At 44.0% G+C, this 23978-nt stretch overlaps 1 protein-coding gene across 1 annotated transcript in view; it reads left to right on the top strand.

Moving 5' to 3' along the window:
• TMEM132C (transmembrane protein 132C) overlaps positions 1-23978 on the top strand; it is a 221652-nt gene that overhangs the window by 122946 nt on the left and 74728 nt on the right. The window contains exon 3 of the mRNA XM_056325440.1: positions 545-691. Within this exon, the coding sequence (XP_056181415.1) occupies positions 545-691 (147 nt within the window). The remainder of the gene's footprint in view (positions 1-544; positions 692-23978) is intronic.

Genomic DNA, 23978 nt, shown 5'->3' with positions numbered 1-23978 from the left:
GCTGGAGATTTCAAACAGAAATTTCCTTGGGAATCTGTCATAAAGAGGGAATTGTCAGACAGGAGAGCAACAGCCTGTCCTCTAATATCTAGAAGAGTATCATATGGAATAAAAATGGGTTATTTACAAAACTGCAGTGAAGTATTTCTTTATATGATAAGGAAGCACAAGTTTGTCTTGATACAGATGAACAGAACCTTCCTGAGTCTTCTGTGTTGGGATAAATTTCTCTTAGGGTGAAATTTTTGCCAGAATAAAGAACCTTGAGTGCAGGTTTTCCTACAGGTTCAGTCTTAATCGTAAGTCTAGCCTGCTGCTGGCAGAACAAATAAAGGCACACAGTTAGCTGGTTCTGTCCAAAGAGTTGTGTTGCTTTAGATCTGTGTTCATGATACTGCTCTCATGTTTACTGATGGATTAGAAACATGCTTAATACTTAGCTTAAAGCTGGTATATTGAGAGTTCCATGCCTGAGCTACATTGGGAGGACCACAGTCCTGAATGATTGACTCTTGTAACTTGTTACACTTGCTGTTTCCAACAGGGCAAAGGTGAAGAAAGGTGTGAACATTCTCGGTGCAAAGACAAGTGACCCCCGGCAGTGGGACGTGAAACAAGAGGTGGGGAATGGTGGCAAGCATTCAACCACAACGGTTATTTGTCAGAGGATAGCACCAAGTTCAAGGAACAGGTATGAAACCTCATATTCTCGGCACATTAAACTCATTTATATCCATGATACCATTCATTGGTTGAAAGACTTAGGGCTCATATTGCCACTACTCACAGCTATTAAACCTGTAGCCTGGAAATCTGGAGACACTTATGTTAACTACGGTACCATCTGCTGATCTATAACAGGGCATCTCAGTTTCCAGGTAATAAAATTCATCAGTTTAAATTAAAAAATGAATAGAATAGGCCTATGCTGGGGGCAGGGGACAACGGACGGACACGGGGTGTAATTTTGGCATTAATATGAATGTCCTTAATTTTAAGGGTTTTTACTGAACATAATTTTTTGGCTTGATAGTTTTGACCTTGTTTCTCTGAACAGATCACAGCCTCTGTGGTTGGTTCATCAAACAAGCAGTGAATTCTTCCATATAGCTTTCAAGCACTGGTACAGGATAATTCAAACCTTTCAGTATTTAGTGTTTTGTATGTAATACAGAAGAATCCCCTTCTGGAAACACTTCTTCCAGAACTGAAGGTTCCTTTGCTAAGCCATACACAGGTAACTGTCAGGGGAAAAGCGGTGCACTCCAGGGAGCACTGGTATGAACTGGCCTGCCTGTGCCTGCTTTCCTGTTTAATATGTTTTTACTGAGACTTGGTCGAGTTGTACCCAGGCATAGAAGTGGTGCTTTTTCAGTAAGTGTGATTGTCTTCTGCAGCATGTAGTAAAGTCATATATTACTACTTTCAGTGGAAATTATTTTGCTTTTACTGGGTATCATCTTAACAATTTCTCACATCACTGCTGTACATTAGTCCACACAAAGCATTTTCACTGTACAGATTCCAGCAATGTTTCCCCAGCCCTGCGCTTATTATTAGCCTCAAACCTGGACTCACTGAAGAGTATCATAAAATCTTTGGTGGGTGCTGGGTTGGTTATTACTTTCCCATGCAGCTGGTTTGTACTGTCTTCAGGCACAGAAAACCTGAGCAGATTTAACATTTATATTCTGTGCCCAGTCAGAGTGCCTGGGAAACATTAGGCTTCTGTAAAGTGTGGAAATGTCTCTTGTCATGAGCAGCTTACTGATTCAATATATTTACACTTGATATCATTGCAGTTAGCAAGATTTTCAGTGGAGAGGTTGTGGGGGCGTGTGTTGGCTTTTCGTGACCAGGTTTTGGTAAGGGGGGGGGGGGGGGGGGGGGAGTGCTGCAGGGGTGGCTTCTGTGAGAAGCTGCTAGAAGCCTCCCCCATGTCCAATGCCAACTGGCTCCAAGATGGACCCAGCTCCAAGATGGACCTACAACCGCCAAGGTCAAGCCCATCAGCAACAGTGGTAGTGCCTCTGGGATAACATATTTAAGAAGGAGAAAAAACCTGCACAACAGCAACTGCAGCTGGAGAGAGGAGTGAGACTACGGGAGGGCAAGAGCCCTGCAGCCCCCCAGGTCAGTGCAGGAGGAAGCAGAGGGGCTCCAGGAGCCAGAGCAGGGATTCCCCTGCATCCCATGGGGAAGCCCACGGCGAGGCAGGCTGTGCCCCCAGCCCACAGAGCCCACAGGGGAGCAGCTCCCCCCCGCAGCCCAGGCAGGACCCCACGCCGGGGTAGAGGGTGCCCGCAGGGGGCTGTAACCCACCGGCAGCGGCGCTGGGGCTGCTCCTGGCAGGGCCCGTGGCCCCCTGGAGAGGAGCCCGGGCGGGGGCAGGGCTGGGGCCCCCATGGGGACCCCCACTGGAGCTGGCTGGGCCTGAGGGGCTGCACCCCACGGGAGGGACCCCGCTGGGGCAGTGTGTGAAGAACTGCAGCCCATGGGAAGGACTCAGGTTGGAAAAGTTCATGGAGGATTGTCTCCCATGGGGAGACCCCACGCTGGGGCAGGGCAGAGTGTGAGGACCCTCCCTCGGGAGGAAGGAGCAGCAGAGGCAGCGGGTGATGACCGACCCCAGCCCCATTCCCTGTCCCCCTGCGCTGCTGGTGGGGAGAGGGTAGAGAATTTGGGAGTGAAGTTGAGCCTGGGAAGAAGGGAGGGGTGGGGGGAAGGTGTTTCAAGATTTAGTTTTTAATTTCTCATTACCCTTCTCTGATTTGAATGCTAATGCATGAAACTAATTTCCCTGAGTGGAGTCTGTTTTGCCCATGGTGGTAACTGGTGAGGGATCTCTCCCTGTCTTCATCTCCATCCACGAGCCTTTCGCTGGATTTTCTCTCCCTGGCCCAGCTGAGGAGGGCAGTGACAGAGCAGCTTTGACCCTCAAGCAGGGTCACCCGGCCTCAGTTGGGGTAAAACGAAAGGAAAAACAGGTCCTTTGAGCCTGCACGAAGTGAAAACCAAAGCGGTATGGAAGGGAGGACATAGGTTTAGAACAGCACGTAGCTCTGAGTGTATTTGCAACTGCGGAACTATAAGAGTCAGGTTATCAAACCCCAAATTAAATCTTCTCAATCCAATTTACATAAAGTCTAATTAATCCATAAAAATATTTTTAGCACTAATTATGCAAATAAAAGTCAATGTTTTAATTAATGCCTCTTTCATTTGTGTATGTAAATAGTCGCTGTCTTCTGAAAGCATGACGAACCTAGGCTTGAAATGTTTCCGTACAAGGAAGAGCAGGATAGGGAAACCTGGGCATGTGTTTAGTGAGATCCCAGGGGAAAGCATACAGTGTAGTGGGCATTACAGTTACTGAGTTTCTAAGCATCGTTTGGAGCCCTCTGCGCAGAGCACAAATATTCTATTAAGCTAATTAAATTTGGTTGAGAATTGCAAGTCCCTAATGGGTTCTTTCTGTGCTGCCACCAGCTTTTTCAGGTTAGTTTAGCAGTGCAGTTCATTTGGGTGATGTGCAGTTCTGTAGCAAGGTCAGCGTAGATGTGAAGTGTACTGTTCTGGAGTTCCAGCATCGACACAGGCTAGTCTCCTGCAGCAAACTCAGCCAACTCATAAATATGTTAGTTAATTTAAGCAGAGAGGTGTTTTCCGCTGTCTTTGCAAAAGAGCTTCTGAAAAGCAAGTAAATTAAAAGTGTAGTTCTTGAATGCTTTATGAACATTCAGATAGCTTTTCAAGAAGATGATCATATAGTTTTGTCCTTTACATGACCAGCCATTTCTAGCACAGCTCAGAGAATCAGCTAGTGGGAAAGGAGAATGAAGGGCCTTGGTACAGTTGTGCCTTACTCCTCTGTTGCAACCAACAGGAGTGATTTGGCTCTCCCCTTGTATTGTCACATGGCCCCACTTGGTTGTGAGGTCAGTCCGAGTATTAATTAAATTCATAATAGATTCTGAGGGCATTGGAGTGCTGCCTCTTACAGACTATTTTATGGTAGCTAGATAAAACTGTATCCAGGATTCATGCTGGTTATAATGGGGAGAGTGATGTGGTGAGCTGTTAAGCACACGGACAGGAAATTCTGGCCTTTCTCTATGTGCTCTCATTTACTCAGGAATCTCCCTGATGCACCATGGAGAACCATGGCACTCTTTCACCTTCGTATCCCTAGAAACAGATGCCCATACTCAATAAAACTACTCATTTTTGTTGCCATGTTGCTTTTCTTTTCTTCCATATTTGTACTATAATTAGTGTATGGAAATAATTACAGTGTAAGCGCTTTGAAACAAGCAGCTTGTATCTGAATGCAATGCCACTTAACAGCTAATATAGCTTTCACATTATATAATTAATAAAAACCAAGGGACATATTTTAGATACATCACATCAACAATCGCTTACCATTATTTATTTGTTCTCTCTGAGTTCATGCTGCTAAAGCCAAGAGCTGTAGCTTTCTAACTTAGATTTCTTCAAAATTACCTTACCACTATAGCAAGTAACTGAAAACAGCTTGAAATTAGCAATGTTTGTGTGCCTCATAACGCAGTTTGTGCTGAGACTCCAGTAGCTATTGATGAGGATAACAACAGTGTTGATTAGTGAAAACAAGTCGTAGGCTGCTTGGTCACTTGTTTTCCTTTGTTTCTTGTTTCTGGAGGGAGGCTGGTGGGTTTGAAATGTGTCCTCAGGGCAGAAAAAGAGATATTTTTGGTTACTATTATAACAATTTCCATTACTTAGTATTGCCTCTGGTTCCAGCCTGAGGCTTGTGTGGGTGATCAATGATAGACCACATCTACCCTGAGAACAGCTTCAGTGAAAAGGCTCGTATTTGCTGTGTAGTTTTTTCTGGATTGCAATCACAGGGTGTAAGAGCTGTTCCAAAACAGAGCAAGGGTTATTTTTAACCTAAGTGATTTTCATTGTCTTTTTTATTTGTTTTTAATAGCATACCTCTATCAGCTGGTATGCTGTCAGCTGTGGGGATGAGAAGGATGGATTAAAGGTAGGAGCAAGGAAGGTTCAGGGGAATTTCTTAAGCTGACTTCTCTATCAAAGCCAGAGCATGCTACAATGGCAGTGTCAAGAACGAAGAAGGAGCGGCTGGGGCTAACCCAGGGCCATCACCTCGTGCTCCTTCCAGCCTGGAAAGGCCTGGAACCAGGTGCCTTCAGTCTGTTCTTGGGCTGATGTTTCTGCCAGTGAATGTTGTACTTGGTTTGTGGAGGAACAGAGTCACCCAGTGGTTTTGATTTCTGTCACCAGGTAGAGAAACTGAGTGTGGGAGAAGGAAGAGGCATTTAGAAAAACTGACATAATGGAAAACTGCTGTGATGTAGCACTTTATCCTCTTGGCCTTGAACCTTTTGAGAGGCCCATGGGCTTACAGCTCTCCAGCCATCTGTCTGATAAAGAGTGCTTCCAGATGTTATGTTTATGTTTCAGACTGTGTCACAATCACTTATTCCCTTGCCACAAGCGCACACATTTTTCTGGGTTGTGAGGTTGTTTTGGGGGGATTTGGTGGGTTTTTTTCTTGGGTTTGGGTTTTTTTTTACACTGTCAGGGTATCATTACATTCACAAGAAAACAGCTAATGATGTTACCAGGTTGTGTTTCATATCAGTGGGGCATGGAGGAAAGCAACAAAGCCGTTACAATTCTGTGTAGGTCCCTCCTCTGTCTGGCAGCACCATATGCTGCCAAGGGAAGTCAGTGAAGTGAATTCTCTTGTGACTGGGAAAACAAAAAAAGCTAAAGTGTGTATGTACAACATAACTCGAAAAACAGTAAGCAGTGTGGTGTACGTGTCTGGCTATATACCTGAAGACAGACAGTCTGTGCCCAATATGTGGACACAAAGAAGCATATTTGCACATTATGAGCAGGGTAGTTGTTATTAATTCTCTTAGAATCTGGGTCATCTTGCCCTGGCACAGTTGTGGGTCAGAGTGGTTTGCAGAGCTCAGCAGAGTGGCAGTGGTGCCTGCTGACCTCAAAACCTTGCAGGCTGTGAAGAGGACATGGTTTTCACAAGGACTCGGGTGTTCATGGGTCAGGATTTTTTCATTGCAGTTGTATATCCTTCTGACTGATAACTGAGGCAGGATCCGAGCAGATCGGAGCTGGCACATGCCACTGCTACAGTAGTAGATCCTTGGGAAGTTGTGTATGTCTTCAGGAGGTCACATCTGTGTCTGCAGAAGCTCATTTGCATGAACTGCAGGGATACTTTAGGAGGAAGACATTGGCAGTGGATTTCTTTTGCCATTGAAGCTGGGAACAGAGACAATTTCCATTCATTTATGAGAAAGTTACATATGAAGAAGCGGTTTTATATATATATATATATATATATAAATACATATATATAACATATGAACAAAGGGACAGCTAAGGTGTACCTATATCCTTTATTGGGTGCAGGGGGATAATGCCTTCTTTGCCTCAGTCTTTGATAGCAAGACGAGTTGTTCTCTGGGCACCCAGCGCCCTGGCTGGAAGGCAGGGAGCGGGAGCAGAATGAAGCCCCCGTAACCCAAGGGGAAATGGCCAGCGACCTGCTGCTCCACTCAGACACAGCCAGGTCTGTGGGGCTGGATGGGACCCAGCCGAGGGTGCTGAGGGAGCTGGTGGAAGTGCTCACCGAGCCACTGTCCATCATCGACCAACAGCCCTGGCAAACTGGGGAGGCCCAGCAGACGGGGGTCAGCCAGTGTGACACCATCTACAGCAAGGGTTGGAAGGAGGATCCGGGAGCTGTGGCCCTGTCAGCCTGGCCTGGGTGCCGGGAAAGGTGGTGGAGCAGATCACCCTGATGGCCATCACGGTGAAGGTGATGGAGCAGATCACCCTGATGGCCATCACGGGGAAGGTGGGTGATGGAGCAGATCACCCTGATGGCCATCACGGGGAAGGTGGGTGATGGAGCAGATCACCCTGATGGCCATCACGGGGAAGGTGGGTGATGGAGCAGATCACCCTGATGGCCATCATGGGGAACGTGGGTGATGGAGCACATCACCCTGATGGCCATCACGGGGAAGGTGATGGAGCAGATCACCCTGATGGCCATCACGGGGAAGGTGATGGAGCAGATCACCCTGATGGCCATCACGGGAAAGGTGATGGAGCAGATCACCCTGATGGCCATCACGGGGAAGGTGGGTGATGGAGCAGATCACCCTGATGGCCATCACGGGGAAGGTGGGTGATGGAGCAGATCACCCTGATGGCCATCACGGGAAAGGTGATGGAGCAGATCACCCTGATGGCCATCATGGGGAAGGTGGGTGATGGAGCAGATCACCCTGATGGCCATCACGGGGAAGGTGGGTGATGGAGCAGATCACCCTGATGGCCATCATGGGGAAGGTGGGTGATGATGGAGCAGATCACCCTGATGGCCATCATGGGGAAGGTGGGTGGTGATGGAGCAGATCACCCTGATGGCCATCATGCGGCACGTCGGGACAGCTGGGGGTCAGGCCCAGCCAGCGTGGGGTTATGGAAGGCAGGTCCTGCCGGAGGGACTGATCTGCTGTGACAAGGTGACCTGCCTGGCAGCTGAGGGAAAGGCTGTGGCTGGTCTCTGCCTGGGCCTCACTGAAGCCTTGGACACCGTCTCCCACAGCATCTCCTGGAGAAACTGGCTGCTCCTGGCTGGGCCGGGGGGCCCCCGCGCTGGGCTGGCCGAGCCAGAGAGCGGCGGTGGATGGAGTCACATCCTGCTGGTGCTGGGCACACGGGGTGTCCCCAGGGCTCAGTGCTGGGGCCAGTCCTGTTTAATGTCTTTATCGATGATCTGGGTGAGGGGATCGAGTGCCCCCTCAGTGAGTCTGAGAGGACGCCCAGCTGGGGGAGCGTTGCCGTGCCGGGGGGCAGGGGCTGCAGGGGGGCTGGGCAGGCTGGGCCCTGCCCGGGGGTCACACCAGCCCCAGGAGCTGCGGGCGGGGGGCTGGGGGCTGCCCGGCGGGAAAGGGCCGGGGGGGCTGGTCAGAGCCGGCTGGGCATGAGCCCCCCATGTGCCCAGGTGGCCAAGGGGGCCAGCAGCCCCCTGGCTTGTGTCCGAAACAGCGTGGCCAGCAGGGCCGGGGCAGTGACCGTCCCCCTGCGCTGGGCACTGGGGGGGCCGCAGCTCGAGCCCTGGGCTCAGGTTCGGGCCCTGGTACAGGACAGACCCCGAGGGGCTGGAGCGTGTCCAGGGACGGGCAGGGGCTGGGGCAGGGGCTGGGCACAAGCCCTGTGGGGGGTGGCGGGGGGAGCCGGGGGGGTTCAGCCTGGGGAGGAGGGGGCTCCGGGGGGGCCGATGGCTCCCTACAGCTGCCCGACAGGGGCTGTAGGCCGCGGGGGTCGGTCTCTGCTCCCAAGTGACAAGGGCCAGGACAAGGGGAAACGGCCTGAAGCTGCACCAGGGGCGGGTTAGGTTGGGTATTCAGAAGCATTTCCTCACCGAAAGGGTGGTCAGGCATTGGAACAGGCTGCCCAGGGAGGTGGTGGAGTCACCATTGCTGGAGGTGTTTAAAAGACATGTAGATGTGGCACTTAAAGACATGGTGTTTAGTGGTGGGCTTGGCAGTATTGGGTGAATGGTTGGATTTGATGTATCTTAAAGGTCTTTTTCAACCTAAATGGTTCTGTGATTATGGCCTCCTGAGTATTTTGTTTTAGAAATCATGCATATTTTGGTGCAAAGTAGGAGCACTGTTTTGGGCTGCTGGCAAATTACCAGTGCAACCCTCAGAGCTTCCAAGGTGAGTCCATCTGGTGACATGCATCTGTCTGCTTAAAACGTCACATGGGAATGTTGGCATGTAGCGGTCAATAACAGGATCAGGAATAATATAGCTAAGCTTTTACCTACTGCTTTTAGAGATCCCTTCCCTCCACCCTCTCTCATCTCATTTTCCAAATAATTTATCTCTGCCTGATATCTTTGCATTTTAAGATTTCTCTTTATGTTAGCATGCCTGCTTCAGGTCAACTTATGGCACAGATGTCTCCATACGGTGTAGGTGCCAGAGACACACTGGACATCTGCTCATGTGGTGGAGGATCAGCCAGCTGTGCCTTGTAACAATATCTTTTCTAGGGCACAGAACATGAGGGTTAGAAGGTTGCTTCCTGAAGGAGCCTTTCATGTGGCTCCTCTTTTGCTTCTTTGAATGTCAGGAGTGTTCATCAAAGCTGGGAGCTGGGGCGGGAGGAAGGATGGAGAATGTTTCTGGTGTCTCTTTCAGGAGCAGGCTGCCTGCAGGGCGGAGGCGGGCGCTCCACTGCTGTGCCTTGCTTGCTCTGCCGCAGTATCTAAGCGAGTGTCTGGCACAAACTGTCTTGAGAGGGAATATTTCTTTCTTACCCCTTACTGTCTTACTGAGTACTTGCGGGAGCAGGGCAACTTGTTGAACCTTATGAATCCTGAGTGGCTTTGACTTAATGGGTAGCACTCACTTGCATTAAGAAAAGCGAGTTTGGCAGGAGCCCTTGTGGACAAGGACTCTCACGGAGCCTGAAGGACCCTTTCTTTTCACTACTTCCAGTAATGCAAGTTCAGAAAGATCAAATTGGAGATAACTGTAGTAATTGTCATGGCAACAACATACATCTGTCTAGTTTTCATCTAGCACCTACCGCTGGGAGGCCCTGATCCATGACTAGAGTGTTGGCCCTCCCACAATCCAACAATGCTGTTATCAGTCAATTGTTTCAATAGAAATTTGTGTTTAGCTTGTCATCAGCATAAGTACCTGCTTTCTAACAGATAAAGGCTGAATCAGAAAACCAACAGGGCCTGCACAAGTGTTGTGGAAGATACTAAATGGAAAGTATTTTCTTTCTTATCAGGTATGTCGCAACATTCTCTCTTCTGTTTGAAATTCAAAGCAAGATATTGTAGTCTGAGGTTTTTGAAAGCCTGTCGTTAGGCACTGCTGAAATGGATTGTCATGTTGGATTTCAACAGAACCAGTGTTAAGACTCGGTCCTGACCATTCAAAAAATACATTAGTCTGTACCAATAACTTAACATAGTGTTAGCCATGGAGTAAGGCGTTCCCATGGGTTTTCTTTCCAACAAAAGAAATTAATTAATAGAGATGAGATAACAAAAGCATGAAATGAGATCTATCCATGATCTATACACAAGTTCCAGCCCAGTTGCAATAAATTATTTGTTATACTTTTTTTTTGTCTATTTCGGAGTTCCTGGGTCTGTTGGGAAGCAGAAGAGCTGAAGCACCAAGAGAAAGGTCATTCTTCACATATTTCTTGCCCAAATGAAAGCATCAAATCTGTTTGCTCAGCAAATCTGTAGGGTTTGGAAAAGCTTTTTACATGCTTATCAAAACCAAATGTGGGAGGCTTAGCCAGTGCATGCAGTAACCCGGCGTTGCTGAGAAAGCTGCTGTCAGTTCCTTCCCTGCTTTCCAGTCAGGTTGCATATATTGTTTTATTTCATTATTATGTAAATAAGAGTACAGCCCCACACATTAAATAGAATAGCATGTGCAATCATGGAATAATGGGAAAACAGCTTTCTAGCTATTCCAAATTGATAGAGAGGTTCAATAATGACTGTAATTTCTGGAATGTAAGTCCACGGTAAGATTTTTTTTTTTTATATCTGACAAAGTAATAATTTCTTGGAGAGTGACAAGAAAAGAGTTTACTTTTCAGCCTTTTACTTTTGTCTGCACATGTGTTTTGCAGAGCTCCTAGAATGCGCAGCAGGAAAGGCTGGCTGTCCCAGTTGCATCTTCTGCCCAGAGCTGCTGTGTTCTTCCCTCTTGCACACAGCAATCCCTATTGCTTTCCATTGTAATAAACTGTAATTCATAGTGGGGTTATCTGTGAAAATCTCCTTCTGATGCAACACATTAATGGACTGACCCTTCTGTTTATTTTTTGGTTTTGCACTTTAATTCATCAGTTCTAATTTGGGGTGAGGTCAGCTCTTATTTAGCTGCCACAGTTGGCATGGTTTGGATGCTTTAGCAGCTATTGTCATGTAGCCTGGCTTGTGATTTGGAGGCAGTGGAAGATAAGAGACAAAAGATGCAGAACTAGGGAGGAGGAATCTGTGCATGTGTATTTTTTCTCACACTGTCTTTGAAGCAGAAACATCTGCTGAAAACCATAAACAGCTGAGTTCAGCAATACCACATCATGCTGCCAAGCAACTCTGCTTTCCTCTGTAACTTTCACAGCAGAGGAAATAAATCAGTCAGGCAATAAAGAATGAAGAAAATTTAGGAAAAAGTGCCAGAAGCCAAACCTTTCTAGAATAAAGTGAATAAGATCTTTGTTAGTATTCGGCAGAGCAAATTGAAATATGTTTCTTACACATGTAAGACCTCTGTACCATTGCTGCTTGAGGAATTTCGTAATAACAAAAACTCCTCTGAACTCAGGACACTTAAAACTGGTCAGGAGAGACCTCTGGAAAATAGGCTGCAATCTCATAAAAGAGAATAAGATGATTTTAAACTTTTTTCTGATCTCATGCCTCTGTCAGATCAGTAGCAGCTAACCAACTGACAGTGGTGGAGTATCACCGTTTATCTGAGACATTTACATTTCCTTAGACAAAGCACAATATATTATACAGGTGAACCGTTTGTTTCTGCACTGACTTACCAAGATTTACTTTTCTACTCAGTTACTTTAGTTTGATGTGTTACTGCCTACTTGAAGTACAGATAAAAATCTGTTTCTTTCTTTTGTTATATAATAAACGGTGACTGCTCTGTGAAATGGGGAAAATTATTATATAGCTGCAAAGTCTTTGTTGTAAGTCTTACAAGGTAAGCGGGGTAGGTAAGAAAACCAGCAGATCATAGTAAGTGCTGACTCGGAGGATTTTACAGTGTGTTGCTGGTGCTGTGAGCTCCTACTCCCTGCTGGTAGCGGAGTTGTCCCTCCAGTCACCACTCCTGGGTGTCACTTTTGTTCAGATCATTGAGCTCTATTCCCAGTTGACCCATGTATGTAATTAAATAACTGATGATACTTGTATGGTTAAACACTACTCCTGCTGCCTTCTTCGTTCAGAGACGACATAGCCTGTCTTTTGTTGCTGTACTTCCCACCAGGCCTAAATAATAGAACGAACTCAGGTGGCTTTTACACACTGTGATTTATTTTTCTTTGTTTTTAAAATTCAAAATGAATTTAAATGCATGTCATTAGTCTCTGCCATTATATCCATCACATGTCCTCCATTTGGAGGTAATTGTAATAAAAAAATAATTTTATCAGTGCATTAAAATTATCACTTAAAATCTCTTACAGGATTGATAGAGGGTTTATAGAGGAAGTGAATTCTTCATAAACATTTGGCAGACTTAACTGTTGTCTCATTAGCACCAGTTTTACATTAGTTTAGCTCCGCTGAGTTGAATGAAATTAATCTGCTGATTCTCACTTTGGAAATTTAAACCAGGATCGAGCCTTACACAATACTAAGATGTTTATTTAAACTCATTTGTAGTATCCAGTTCTGTAATTACCAATATATTGTTTGAATGCCAAACCAGCAGGAGGTGCTGAACTTGAACAACTGGAAGACCTGATCTGTCAGGTGGTGTTAGTGCCTTGGTCCAGGTGCATTTCTGCTTTGGGACACTCGCATCGCAGGCATAGAAAACCTTGGTGCTCTTCAGTGATCTTCTTAGAAGAATGTTTGCGATAGCTGGGCTGCTAACAAACACAGCTCTTTTCCTACAGCTCTCTAGTATTTTCCATATTTCAGTGTGCTCTTGTCTGTCTCCATTCATCTGCGGTCTCTCTTCTGCCATACTAGCAGGCTTGCTGAAGCAGGCAGCATGTTCATTATTTGTACAATATGCAGCAGGGTCCTAGCCTTTGACAAGGCTTCTACTCTTCATAATAATGGATAAACACCTCCTTTATGTGGTTAATTCTGTGTCTCTACCTGAAAATAGTTGAATGGATCCATTTCCTAGTGTGAAGCATGTGTGAAACTTTTGCAGGGTGATATGGGGGTAACGCTAATATATCACATAACCACTAGCAGGGCACGTTACCAATGCTTCGGACTGAATGAAGCAGCATCATTATTGTTCTGCAGACTTCACAGCGTATGAGCACTCTTAGCAAACACAATAGTTAATGTAATTCAAGGTGGGCATAGCACAACTCAGCAAAACCAAGGACTTCTTGCATTCTTTTACTATGGATTCTGTTTGATCCCCCCTGCACATTTTACAGGGTAGGTAGAGATAATACATGCTTCTTTACAAGCTTAGAAAGTAAAAATCTTTGCCAGTTATAGATAAAGCAACTCCTGTAGTCTAAAAAACTAGCTTGCTTTGGAGATCATTGCAGTTCTCTACACCTAACTGACTTACACAAGAAAGAGTAGTTACTCTGTTTGCTTCTATAAGTCATAATTTGCAAGTCATAATTTATCTACAATTAAGGCTGCAGGAAGACCTCTGGCATTTCACAGTCTGGGAATGAAGGAAGATCTTGGGGTTTTTCACTGCCACTTCATGGTGGGTATCAGCAAATACTGACACTTTAAAAGGCAACCTTTTTTTTTTCAGAGCTGTGCAGCCACAGTCCCTTAAGTGTAAATCAGTGTAGAATTTGTCTTGCTGTGTCAAGTGTTTGTACAAATCACCTGGTTTGAGTTGGTTTCTGTTACATAAATTGTTGCGTCAGAGGGGATATAGGAAGTGTTTGGAGGATACTGTGTATTTTCTGGCAATTGAACAAGGTAGAGGTGGGCTGCTCTTGTGAAAGGTATTGGATGTGTGTGAGTTCTCCAAAAAAATGGTTATGGTCCATCAAGTCCTGGCTAAATAAGACCCCTGGGCTTCTGTTTCTTTCAGTAGACGATGGTGGACAATTAAGATCTGTAAGTATATTCTTTGTAACACTTCCAAAATTAAGAACAAAAAACTAAATGAGAGTAGCAGTATTATATAAAAGTTGCCAGGTTTTTGAAAGCACTTTTTCCTTAAGCAAGGAAATACAGTACCGTTTCCTGGAAAAATCGATGATGTGTCTTTATTACTTTGAAAGGTCAGAATGAGGAGTGTGAACAACTGGTGTAAATCTGTGTAGGTCTACTGAAACAATATATACCAGTTTGTCCCACTGTCATTCACAAAAAAACTCCTACAACTTCCCTGTTACTACTTTACCAACATGCTAGTAATTTCATGGGGAAGTAAGTTTATTAAAGAAAATTGAGATGCTTGCGGAGAAATTTTTGGATAGATCAATGCTGAATTCCTGATTACTTGCCAGGAATTTCAGTTCCAGTTAAATTTCCAGGGAAGAAACCTTAGCTTCGTTGAAGCAAATGGCAAAATTTGCTTTACAGTCTGAATTTCACCCCAAGGTTAGAATAAATTTTTACTCTTCTCTTCTTCCTTCTCTCTGACATACAGCTCAGAAAACTAAAAAATCTCTTTCCTGTTCAAGGCTTACACGCTCCCCTTCCATGTGTATACCTGCATACATGGTGGTAATTATTACAAAAGGAGTTTTAAGTAGCACCCCATTGATTTTTTTGGTTTCCATGCTGCAAATTAATGGACTGAGCGTGCACTCTTTGTAATCACACTAGTAGAAATTCAATAATGACTCTCCCAGAGTACTTGAGCGACCTCAGCCACTGAATTCATTCCTATTTCAACTATTTTTAATGAGACTGGCATATTTCGCAATTTCATTGAATGGCTTGAAGGCAAGGTGCCCTGACACCCAAAGCATTACTGACAGACCAACTAACAGGAATTTCAGTGTTTGTATCTTCCCTCTTACCAAGAATAGTTCACAGCTTCTGTGTGGCAATGTTCATTGGAATGTACTAAACAAAAATTTGTAATATACGTGATCTGCATGAACTACTCTGTTATAACTACTGGGTTTCAACTAAATCAGAGCTCAGCAAGTACCACTGACAATCCTCAAGGGGATGTAATCTCTCTGGTTAGTTTAGCAATTGTTCAGCTAGGTTTAGTGGGTTTAGTTGCATTTGGTTATCATCTCTTACTGCTTTTTTGTTATCTTTGAAAAAATATGATAGGACGATGAGGCTCTCCACATGGAGATGCTATTTGTCAATTTTTATCTTGAGAAATACTTAGAAATTTAATGAGACTGATTGGGAAGGAATATTTAAAACAGCTGTTGTTCATTGCTGCATATCTGCTCGGCTGTGTGTATGTACGTCGTTCCACACTTCGGTTATACATGCTGTGATTTCCTCACAACAAGCTAGTAAAGTCCTGCGCATTGCAGATGAGCACTCTTTAAATGCCTCACAAATACAAGCCATTCCCAACAGGACTTTTAAAAAAGTTAACATAGAAATGTCATGGGAAGTGTAGGGGACTTGATCAGTAAGAACTGGCTAGAAACTCAGCTTTTGCTAACATTACTCCCAGAACCAATTGAGAAGGAGGTTGTTGCCATGTTCTGTTAATGAAAACTGCGTTAATGATTTTGACAGGCAGCCTCCTGCTCTTTTCACTCTTCCTGGAGCCGGTGGAATTGCTGAGGTGAAATGAAACACATAGTCATCAAACATCATATAACTGCCACATCCTTCAGTGATGCAGATCAGTAGAGATTTGTTGTGGTTTGCTGTGGATCACATATAAATTCACTGTGTGGGTTTATTTAAAAAAAAAAATAAATCTCAGAAGATAGCCAGAGTCACAGAACAGACTTCCACTGAGAGCAGAACCCAGGACATTCAAGGGCAGTGGTTTTTACAGACCCTGCTGACCATGATGTGCATGGATAGGCTCTGACTTTGTAAATGTTTGTGGACTCTGCACCATTACCGGCTCCCAGAGGAGTACTGATTTCACTGGCTTTGCTGCGACTGCTATACATCGACAGCTGATTTTGGGAAAATGTGTTTGTAATTCACAATAGAAGAACTTACACTTTTTTAATGGGAGTTAACACCTACGTATCAGGACAGAACGAAATAACCAGGGTTTGAATTTGGAGCCTAATTCAGTGTTCAGTGAAGTTTGGAGAAGACTGTCCATTAGCTTTGAGTCCTGCTCTCCATGAACAACTTTAGAACAGTTTGTACATCCTAAATATGTTTAAGAACACAACTACTAATGATGCACACCACTGAGCACAAGTTAATTGCTGCCTAAAGGACAGAAGCTGAAAAAAATATCCTTTCAGTACCTCTCAGTTGTTTTCTTCAGGTTTTCCCACTCAAGTCCTTTTAGAGCCCTCTTATTAGACCTGCTCAATATGGAGGCCCCAACATCCCTCTTCCTTCTGTTTTCTTTTTTAAGAACCTTTACCACTTCACCATATCCTGTTTTTACCTTTCTTACAAAATAAAGGTTTGGGATTAAATTTGTGATTGATTCCTGGTATAATGACAACATCTACTGCAGGATCTGCTTTGTGTCTTCCAGTCTGGATTAGGACCTTAGTTTCTCTTTGTATCCTGTCAAATAACCTAGCAGATATTTCTCTAATCTTTTATGGGACTAGTGGTCTTTCTGTGTAACGATACCCACTTTCCCAGCCACTGGGGAGATTTGCATTAACTGATGAGTTCTTTCACAGTATTAATCAAGTCTTAGTCTGGAATTATGGATGCTGGAAGAGGGAAGAGTATGTGGAAATTTCCCCTCATGTGGCTAATACAGCAACATGCCTTTCAGAGTAGTTTTAATGCTTGTGTGTGTGAATATGTATTTATTTATTTATATTTGCAAGGCTTATAATGTAAACTTGTCATCATGCCAGTGATCTATTTGTTCCTTTGCCAAGTTCTCAAGTAATTTCCTAGGTTGCTAGAAAAGATGTTCCTCGTTTTTTACAGTTCTGCAAATTTAGCTGTGGGTTGAAGAAAAACCAGCATCCAGTTCTACCCTCAGTGTGCACCAAGCAGCCACTGGCAGCAGCTTCCATGGGGCGATTGGTAGCCAGCTGTGGGAGTCCAGTGGTTTATTCCTTTCTTCTTGAGATCATCTGAACCCACATGATCCTGCTTCTAAGAAAGCACATACAGCTCTTGCCAGGGTCTCATGAGCAAGATGAGATACTGGCTGGAGCATTATAGGCTCCTTTTGGCCTGTGGTCTGGCTCACTCCCCATCAAACTTGGAGCAGAGGAAGGAAAGATTGGCACTTAGGTCACACACCAATGCAAGTGGAGCAAGAATGTGGCATGGACACGCACAGACACATGAGCAAGAGAGTGCTTGCAGGCCCAGCAGTGTGGCTGTGACCCACACGTTGGCTGGTTAGATGCTTTAACTACCAAAGTGCAGTAAATCATTTGTATTCATCAATATCTATCATATTTTCTGTGGTTCCCATTTTGAGTTCCCCATGTACCTTAGAAAGAGAAGACTTTGTTTCAGTGACACTCTCTCAAAATAAAAACCCTAGCTTATTTGGGGTAAACAGTTGACTGAAATATTTGTCAGGCTCTATTGTAGCTGTTCCTGCATTCTGTGAAGTTTTTCACATATATTTATAAGCATGAATTCATTTTACCAGGAAGCAAGACCATTAATCCTGCCTACTTTGAAGCCATGTCTTTGTGGACTGTGGTGGGTCACTTAACTGTTCAGATTACTGAGATTGTTGGAGACTTCGACCCTTTGTAATGTTAATGGCTGCTGAGTAGCTCAGCCTTGTGTGAGAAATTTTTCTCATATTTAAGAATATTTTTTATTTTTATTTTGTATTTCTTCACGTATTTCTCTGTTTAATTTTTTTTATTTCTTATTGTATATATAACTTTTTTCTTATAATGAATCCTCTCATAGGGGGACTTGGTTTCTAAAGAGTTAATTGCTGCACACTATTTTACTCATGAGCCGATTGAATCAGATAATTTGCTGCTTCCTGAGTAATGTCAAAGAGCGTACAGAAAGATCTTTTGTTCCAATAAAGATGTTAAAGAGGATTTGAGGATTCCTTTCTATGCAAAAATTCTTTACATGAATGTTTTACAGTATGTACGCTACAAGACTTAGAAATGCTGCTATTTAAACATATATACATATAATTAGTCAGTAATTGTTGAGATCTAATATTCTCTTTAGCGTGTTTATTAGAACTATTCCAGATATCCCTGAAGAGGGATTCAAGGAAGTGTGTAAACCCTTGAATTTTATAGTCGCTGCCGGTTTTACATCTTAAGCAGGGAGAGAGGTGGGATTTTCTGAGACACTGAAGTGCCGAGGTTCTTGCCCCTCAAGTTCAAGAGCTCTCAGCTACCGAGAGCAGTCACCGTCTTGGTGCTGTAGGACCACAGCCTGATCATTAGGGGACACCTCCCGCTCCCAAACAGCACAGCGCCCTCATTTCACACGTGCAAAGCAGAACTGGGCTGTCTAGGCACCTTTTTGTTCCCACCTTCTTGGTGGGTAAGTGCTACCTGTTTTCTTAGCAGTGCCTAACAGCCAGAATTCTCATGTCTGGAAACACCTGTGTGAGAGAGGATGAGCAGGAATGATTGTGAAGCATCTGGGACAAGGAACAGACAGCCCTGAAACCCTCATTATGGAGCTTATGGGAAACTCGCTTGCCTGTCTGCCCGCGTTACTGGCTACTCATTGTGTAAAACATGCTAAACAGTTTACTAAGAGCACAGATCTTGGCTCTTCATAGCCCAAGGCTTTTCCACAGTTCAGAGCCTGAGGCGCTTTGCAGATTAGCACTGAACCATGCGCTAAGGCACCAGACCCTGTGTACCTCATCTCAGCAGTGAAGACTTGAAGAAAAAAAAAAAGAAGCAGAGGGCCTAATTAGCTGGGTCACCAAGTGGTCAGGCTTGGCAGGGCTGAAGGGAGGAGAAGGACTCCACAGCCGTGAGTAGGATAGAAGCGAAGAGGTGCTTGTCCAGACCAAATCTCTCCTGAGCCTTTAAAAGTTTTCTGCCTCTAATTAAAATCAAGTGTAGATTATGTGAGCATTTCAACTTGTGTCTTCCATGTTGCTCTGTTACTCTTACTCAAATCTTAATGCTTCTGACTCCAATAGCCAAAACCTCTCAATTATTGTCACGCTCTAAGTAGCTTAATGACAATAATCCGCTGTAGAGAAAAGATAGTTTAAGTGAATGGAAGTTATTAGATGCAGGAAAAACATGCCAAAAGTCATTCGTTTCTTGCTAACTAGATGTAATTTAAATTTTAAACAAAGGTATTGAAATTACTACTCGTGGAAGAGAATCCAAAACTATAGTAGTGGTTCTTTTTTTAAGGGAAGTGACATTTCTCCTTGGGGCTAATACCATAAGGTTCTTTGTTTGCACTGAAAACAGCATAGCAGTAAGTAAAGAATAAAGATGTAAGTTCTTAGAGAGCGATATGTACTTTAAATATGTAACTTTTTAGTTTACAGTGTATCATTTATGGTGTTGGCTTCCTTCTCTTCATTCCTACCCACAAGGCTGCAGAAACAGAGTGAGTTTCCATGAGTGTCAGTGACAGTATTTGACATTTGTACAAGGGAATGTAATATCCAAACACAAATCTGTTTGTATTGAGAATGAAATAAACTGTGACAATACCTGAAAACTTAGGTTTGCAAGTTTGGAACTTGCAGGCTTTTCCAGAGGTTCCTAGAAGTGTGTAAAGTTAACCTTCAAAGTCTTTGTAGGACTGGCATCGCTCTAGTCTCTCCTGTAAACCAGTCTCCACGTTCATCTGTCTTTTTACTCTGTCTTAGACTTACTGATGTGGGTACAAATCACCTCCCTAACTTCTCCCTCTTCTAAGATATATACTGGAGATAATGGCCATTATTCCTCTACTTGACATACCAGTTTAAAAGTACCAAAGGCACTCTACTCAGTCCTCCCTCTAGCTTCAGTCCGTTTCTGGGGAAGACATATATTTGATTAATTACCCATTTGCAGCAGAAATGTACTGAAAGTTGCTCAGGTGACCTGTAGATCGTTTAATGGCTGATGCATGGGAACGCTCCATCACAAGCAGAGCTTTGGCTTGTGCGGATCTCAAGGTCCAGAGTGTCAGAAGGGGGAAATGGTTAATGTCCCAGATCTATGACATTTGCTTTAAACCCAGTGCACTTTCTCCTAGGTGCTGCATTGTGGAATAGCATCCAAACATTTTTTTAATTTTTAGTGTTCCAGCCTCTTCTGTCTGGGTCATGGTATCTGCCACTGCACAACGATGACCAGGAAGCTGCCTGTGCTCCGGGAGTGCTGTGCAGGAGCAGAGCTGTGTTACATGTCACTGGGGATCTAGAAGGAGCCTCAACAGTGCCCATGTATTAATGACCCATTGTAATTAAGGCCATGCAGGCTTGTCTTAACACAGCCCTCCATTCAGGTTAAATTTCTGTTAAACACTGATTAAGCCCCCAAAGATAAGAACTTTGCTCTTATGTGGGGTTGTTGCAGTCTCTGCACTTTATTGCTAAAGCTGTGGCAAGCAAGGGAAGTCTGTGCTGCTAATTCTAAGTATATACATTCTTTAGCTCTCTCCTCCTCACCAAGCCTTAAGCTTGTTGTCTAAAAATGCCCTTTACAAGAAGAAATCATGGTGCCACAGAGCTGATTTGCAGGTGCCCTGCTGTATGGGCTGCAGTACTCAGGTATTCCCTTTTCCTTTGAACATGAAAAGACAGACAGGTGGAGCCTGGGGTATTACTTGGTACAAAGCAAACATTTAAAAACCACCCAGTTTCAGGTCCTTATTGGTAACAGAAAGTGCTGTTTTCCAAAGTGCCATTTGACATTTAGAAGATTAACTGGTATTGAGTTCCTCTGTGAGTCGGGCTCCTGAGTATCTGAGTCACTTCTGGAAACCTGAGCTGGCCATATGTTTCACTTAGGCTTTGCAGCGCCAAGTGAAGCAGTGCATAAATACTTTGATGACTATAGTTTGTAGTACCTAAATTTAAAAAAGCAATTATTTCAACAGTCTGACACCTATTGGAATTTTCAGAAGTTCTGGGGCCTCGAAATCCCACTGCCGGTGAGAAAGCAGATGTGTTTGAAAGCAATCAGGTTTTGAAAGGTGCTTGTGGTTTTGAAAACCCCAGAGCTACCCCATCACTTTTGGAAGTGAAACTAAGGTACTTCCATCCCGGCCAGACATCTGACAACAGAACCTGAAAACAAGGAGTATTTCTTAAAATAGAGTAGAAAAGTGAAATGTGACATGGTAGCATACATAATAGAAACCTATGCAAATTTGTCTATAGATTCTGAGAATGTGCATGGAGGACACAGTTGAGACTGAAAATACGGGCATTTGGGACACTGGGGAGGCTGTTTCTGTTACCAGTTCAAACTGAACGTGGGAGGAATAGCAAGAATGACTTCGGGAGAACTTTGCATTAGGAGAAGAGCTCTGTTTTGAACTTGACAACAGGCAAGACAGAAGACTTGAGATTGAGAAGTAGAGGACGTAAAAGAATAGGTGGTTCAGAAGTCTGGCTTAGGAAGAGTGGTAGCAACATCCATGAGATCATGAGAGTCAGGGAGCTATGTGGGTCAAAGCAGGGGGAGTGTGAAGAAGTAACCATGCCATTCAAATGGAGAAAGTAAGAGAGGACATGCAGGGACGTGCTCAGAGCTGCCAGGTGGAGCCGCAGAGGGAAGCAGGGCTGTGCTGAACACGCTTCGGGAGCAGCGCATCACTGTGCTGCCTGCTCAGAGTGCCCTGGCTGGTGTCCATGCTGTCTGAGGCGGGAGGGGTAACAGTGAGCAGGGAGACAGCTGAAAGTAGCCAAGTTAATGTGAAATCGATAATCATGTTTGTTCTTGTTCTTTTCTAGTGTAAGCAGGTGACAATCCTTATTCCCATCTTTCATTCTCTGCTATGTGACTTAGTAATAATAAACTCTTCCTTTAAGCTCAATAAGGATGTTCATAGAAGTTTTTATTGCACCTCCTTTGTTTTAACTGGAGTTCAACAGTTCCTCTCTGCCACATTGTGAAACTGGGCCAAATAAACAGCAGAGTAGTCCATCCATCACTGCTTTAATTTTGTGCCTTGAAGGAAATGGCTACTCTAGGGAAACAGCACACGATGCAGTTTGAACAGCCATCTCCAGGCCATTTAATATCAGGGGAAGCCCATAATAAGAGCTCCCTGTTCTCTGGCCCATCTTCATAATGTTTTAATACCCAATATTATTTGGGGACGGTCTCCATAACTTGTCATCCTCCCTCCTTTTCAATTTGATAGTGAATTTGATGCTGCTGAAAAGTGGCTGTTTTGAGAGCTTTGGAAACTGTATTTGTTGATCAAAGACATAAGGAACATAACTTCTTACTGGTCCTCCCCTGTGATATTTCTTGACCAGAAGGACAATAAAATCCAGAAGTCCATATAATTTTGAGCACTACATTGGTTTTTTATATTGTGATGCTTGATGGGAGCAGTTCTATTGTGATGCCATTGCATTTTGTTACGACAAAAATTTAGTTGGCAAATAGCAGCCAGTGCTCACTCTTACTCCGGGATCCAGATAACACGGATACATATTGCCAAGGTTTATTACAGTAATGTGCCAGTGGAATCCAGACAGAACGGTCATCTGAGTCTACTTGTGGTTCATTTTACTGCATACAGGTTGTAGCTGGTTTTCCTCTTCACATGTCCCACACCAGTCAGCCTGACCATATACAAAGTCTTCAAAAGGTACGACTGAGAGAGAGCATGAATACATATGGATACAGCTGTGGATAGAAATCTTTTTGTAGGAAGCTGTGGGAGCTTTATTGGGTGTGTCACCATTTCTCTTTCTCAAGAAATATGTCCTACTTTCAGAATTTAAAGCCTTTTAAGCTACTAGGTTTTGTTTAAAGATGGTACTACATGGGGTTTTTTTCTAATCCATTATGATTAACTGTGTATTGATTGTTGTTAAAGAATTTGTAACAATGGAAAGTGGTCAAATTTATTCCTGCAGCTGGATTTAAATATCCATCGCACTTTCTGGATAAGATGGAACCAGACCTGTTAACGTGACAGTAGATGCAAAAATTCCTACTATGTAGCCTTGCTGATTTCCTTTATAATAATGTCAGTGTACTTAAAAGCCTCAACCACATAGTAGGCAGAGCTCTGCAAAATCCTCAGGACTCAATTTAAACATGTGCTTATTGTTTGTGTCCTCATTTTTCCAACGAACTCCTGTATGACCTTGGGCAGGTCACTTCATTTATCTGTTCCCCAGCCTGTGTATCATAAAATAGGCCAATAGTACTGTACGCCTGAGAGCTGTGAATAAAGTTCTGTCTGAAATCAGGGAGAGGAATGTATTGCTATTGCTGTTAATATTACATATCTATTTAAGTAACATGTCCTTATGGTCTCGTGCATTGTATCAGTAGACCCAATGAAGGCAGCAGAAGTGTTTACACGTTGCAAGTGGTTTGCTGGACAATGGCCAGAAAATAGGGGTGAACCTATCTGTAACTAGTAGATATTCCCTGAGGCATTTAGCAGCAGGAGTTATGGTTCAGAGCCATGTTAGGAGGATGGATGGATGGATATATAAATAATTGTCACAAGGATTTAAAGTCGTGCAGGAGGCATAGTCTACTTTGCATGTAAACAAAATGCAGGTCTTGAGGGAGTCTGTGTCTCTGCTAAATCTACTCATGTATAAATCCTCTTTTTTAGGTTTTGTATTTTGTAATCATTGTAATTTTAATTCAGCTACAGTTCACAGGATTTGCACATTTTACTACCATTAAGGAAGTCAATAGGAGCTGTGCATCCCACTGGCTGTAGCCACACTTCAATAATTAACTCCTTTCCCATCTCCTAAAGCTGGAGTCAGGCACAGCGACAATACTTGAGACAGCCTTTGAGAGCATTCAGCCTGGAATGTCCCCATGTGAGGGACAATTAATTCAGCCGTATTGTATTTGCCTTCTTATGTCCTCCTCTCTTTCCTGAGACACTATGCTGCTGGCTTTGTTGTTGCTGGGCGCGC

The sequence above is a fragment of the Falco biarmicus genome, chromosome 1, assembly GCF_023638135.1.
Source record: "Falco biarmicus isolate bFalBia1 chromosome 1, bFalBia1.pri, whole genome shotgun sequence".
NCBI classification, from domain to species: domain Eukaryota; kingdom Metazoa; phylum Chordata; class Aves; order Falconiformes; family Falconidae; genus Falco; species Falco biarmicus.
The sequence above is the reverse complement of the archived record's forward strand: the minus strand, read 5'-3'. Positions and strand labels throughout refer to the sequence as shown.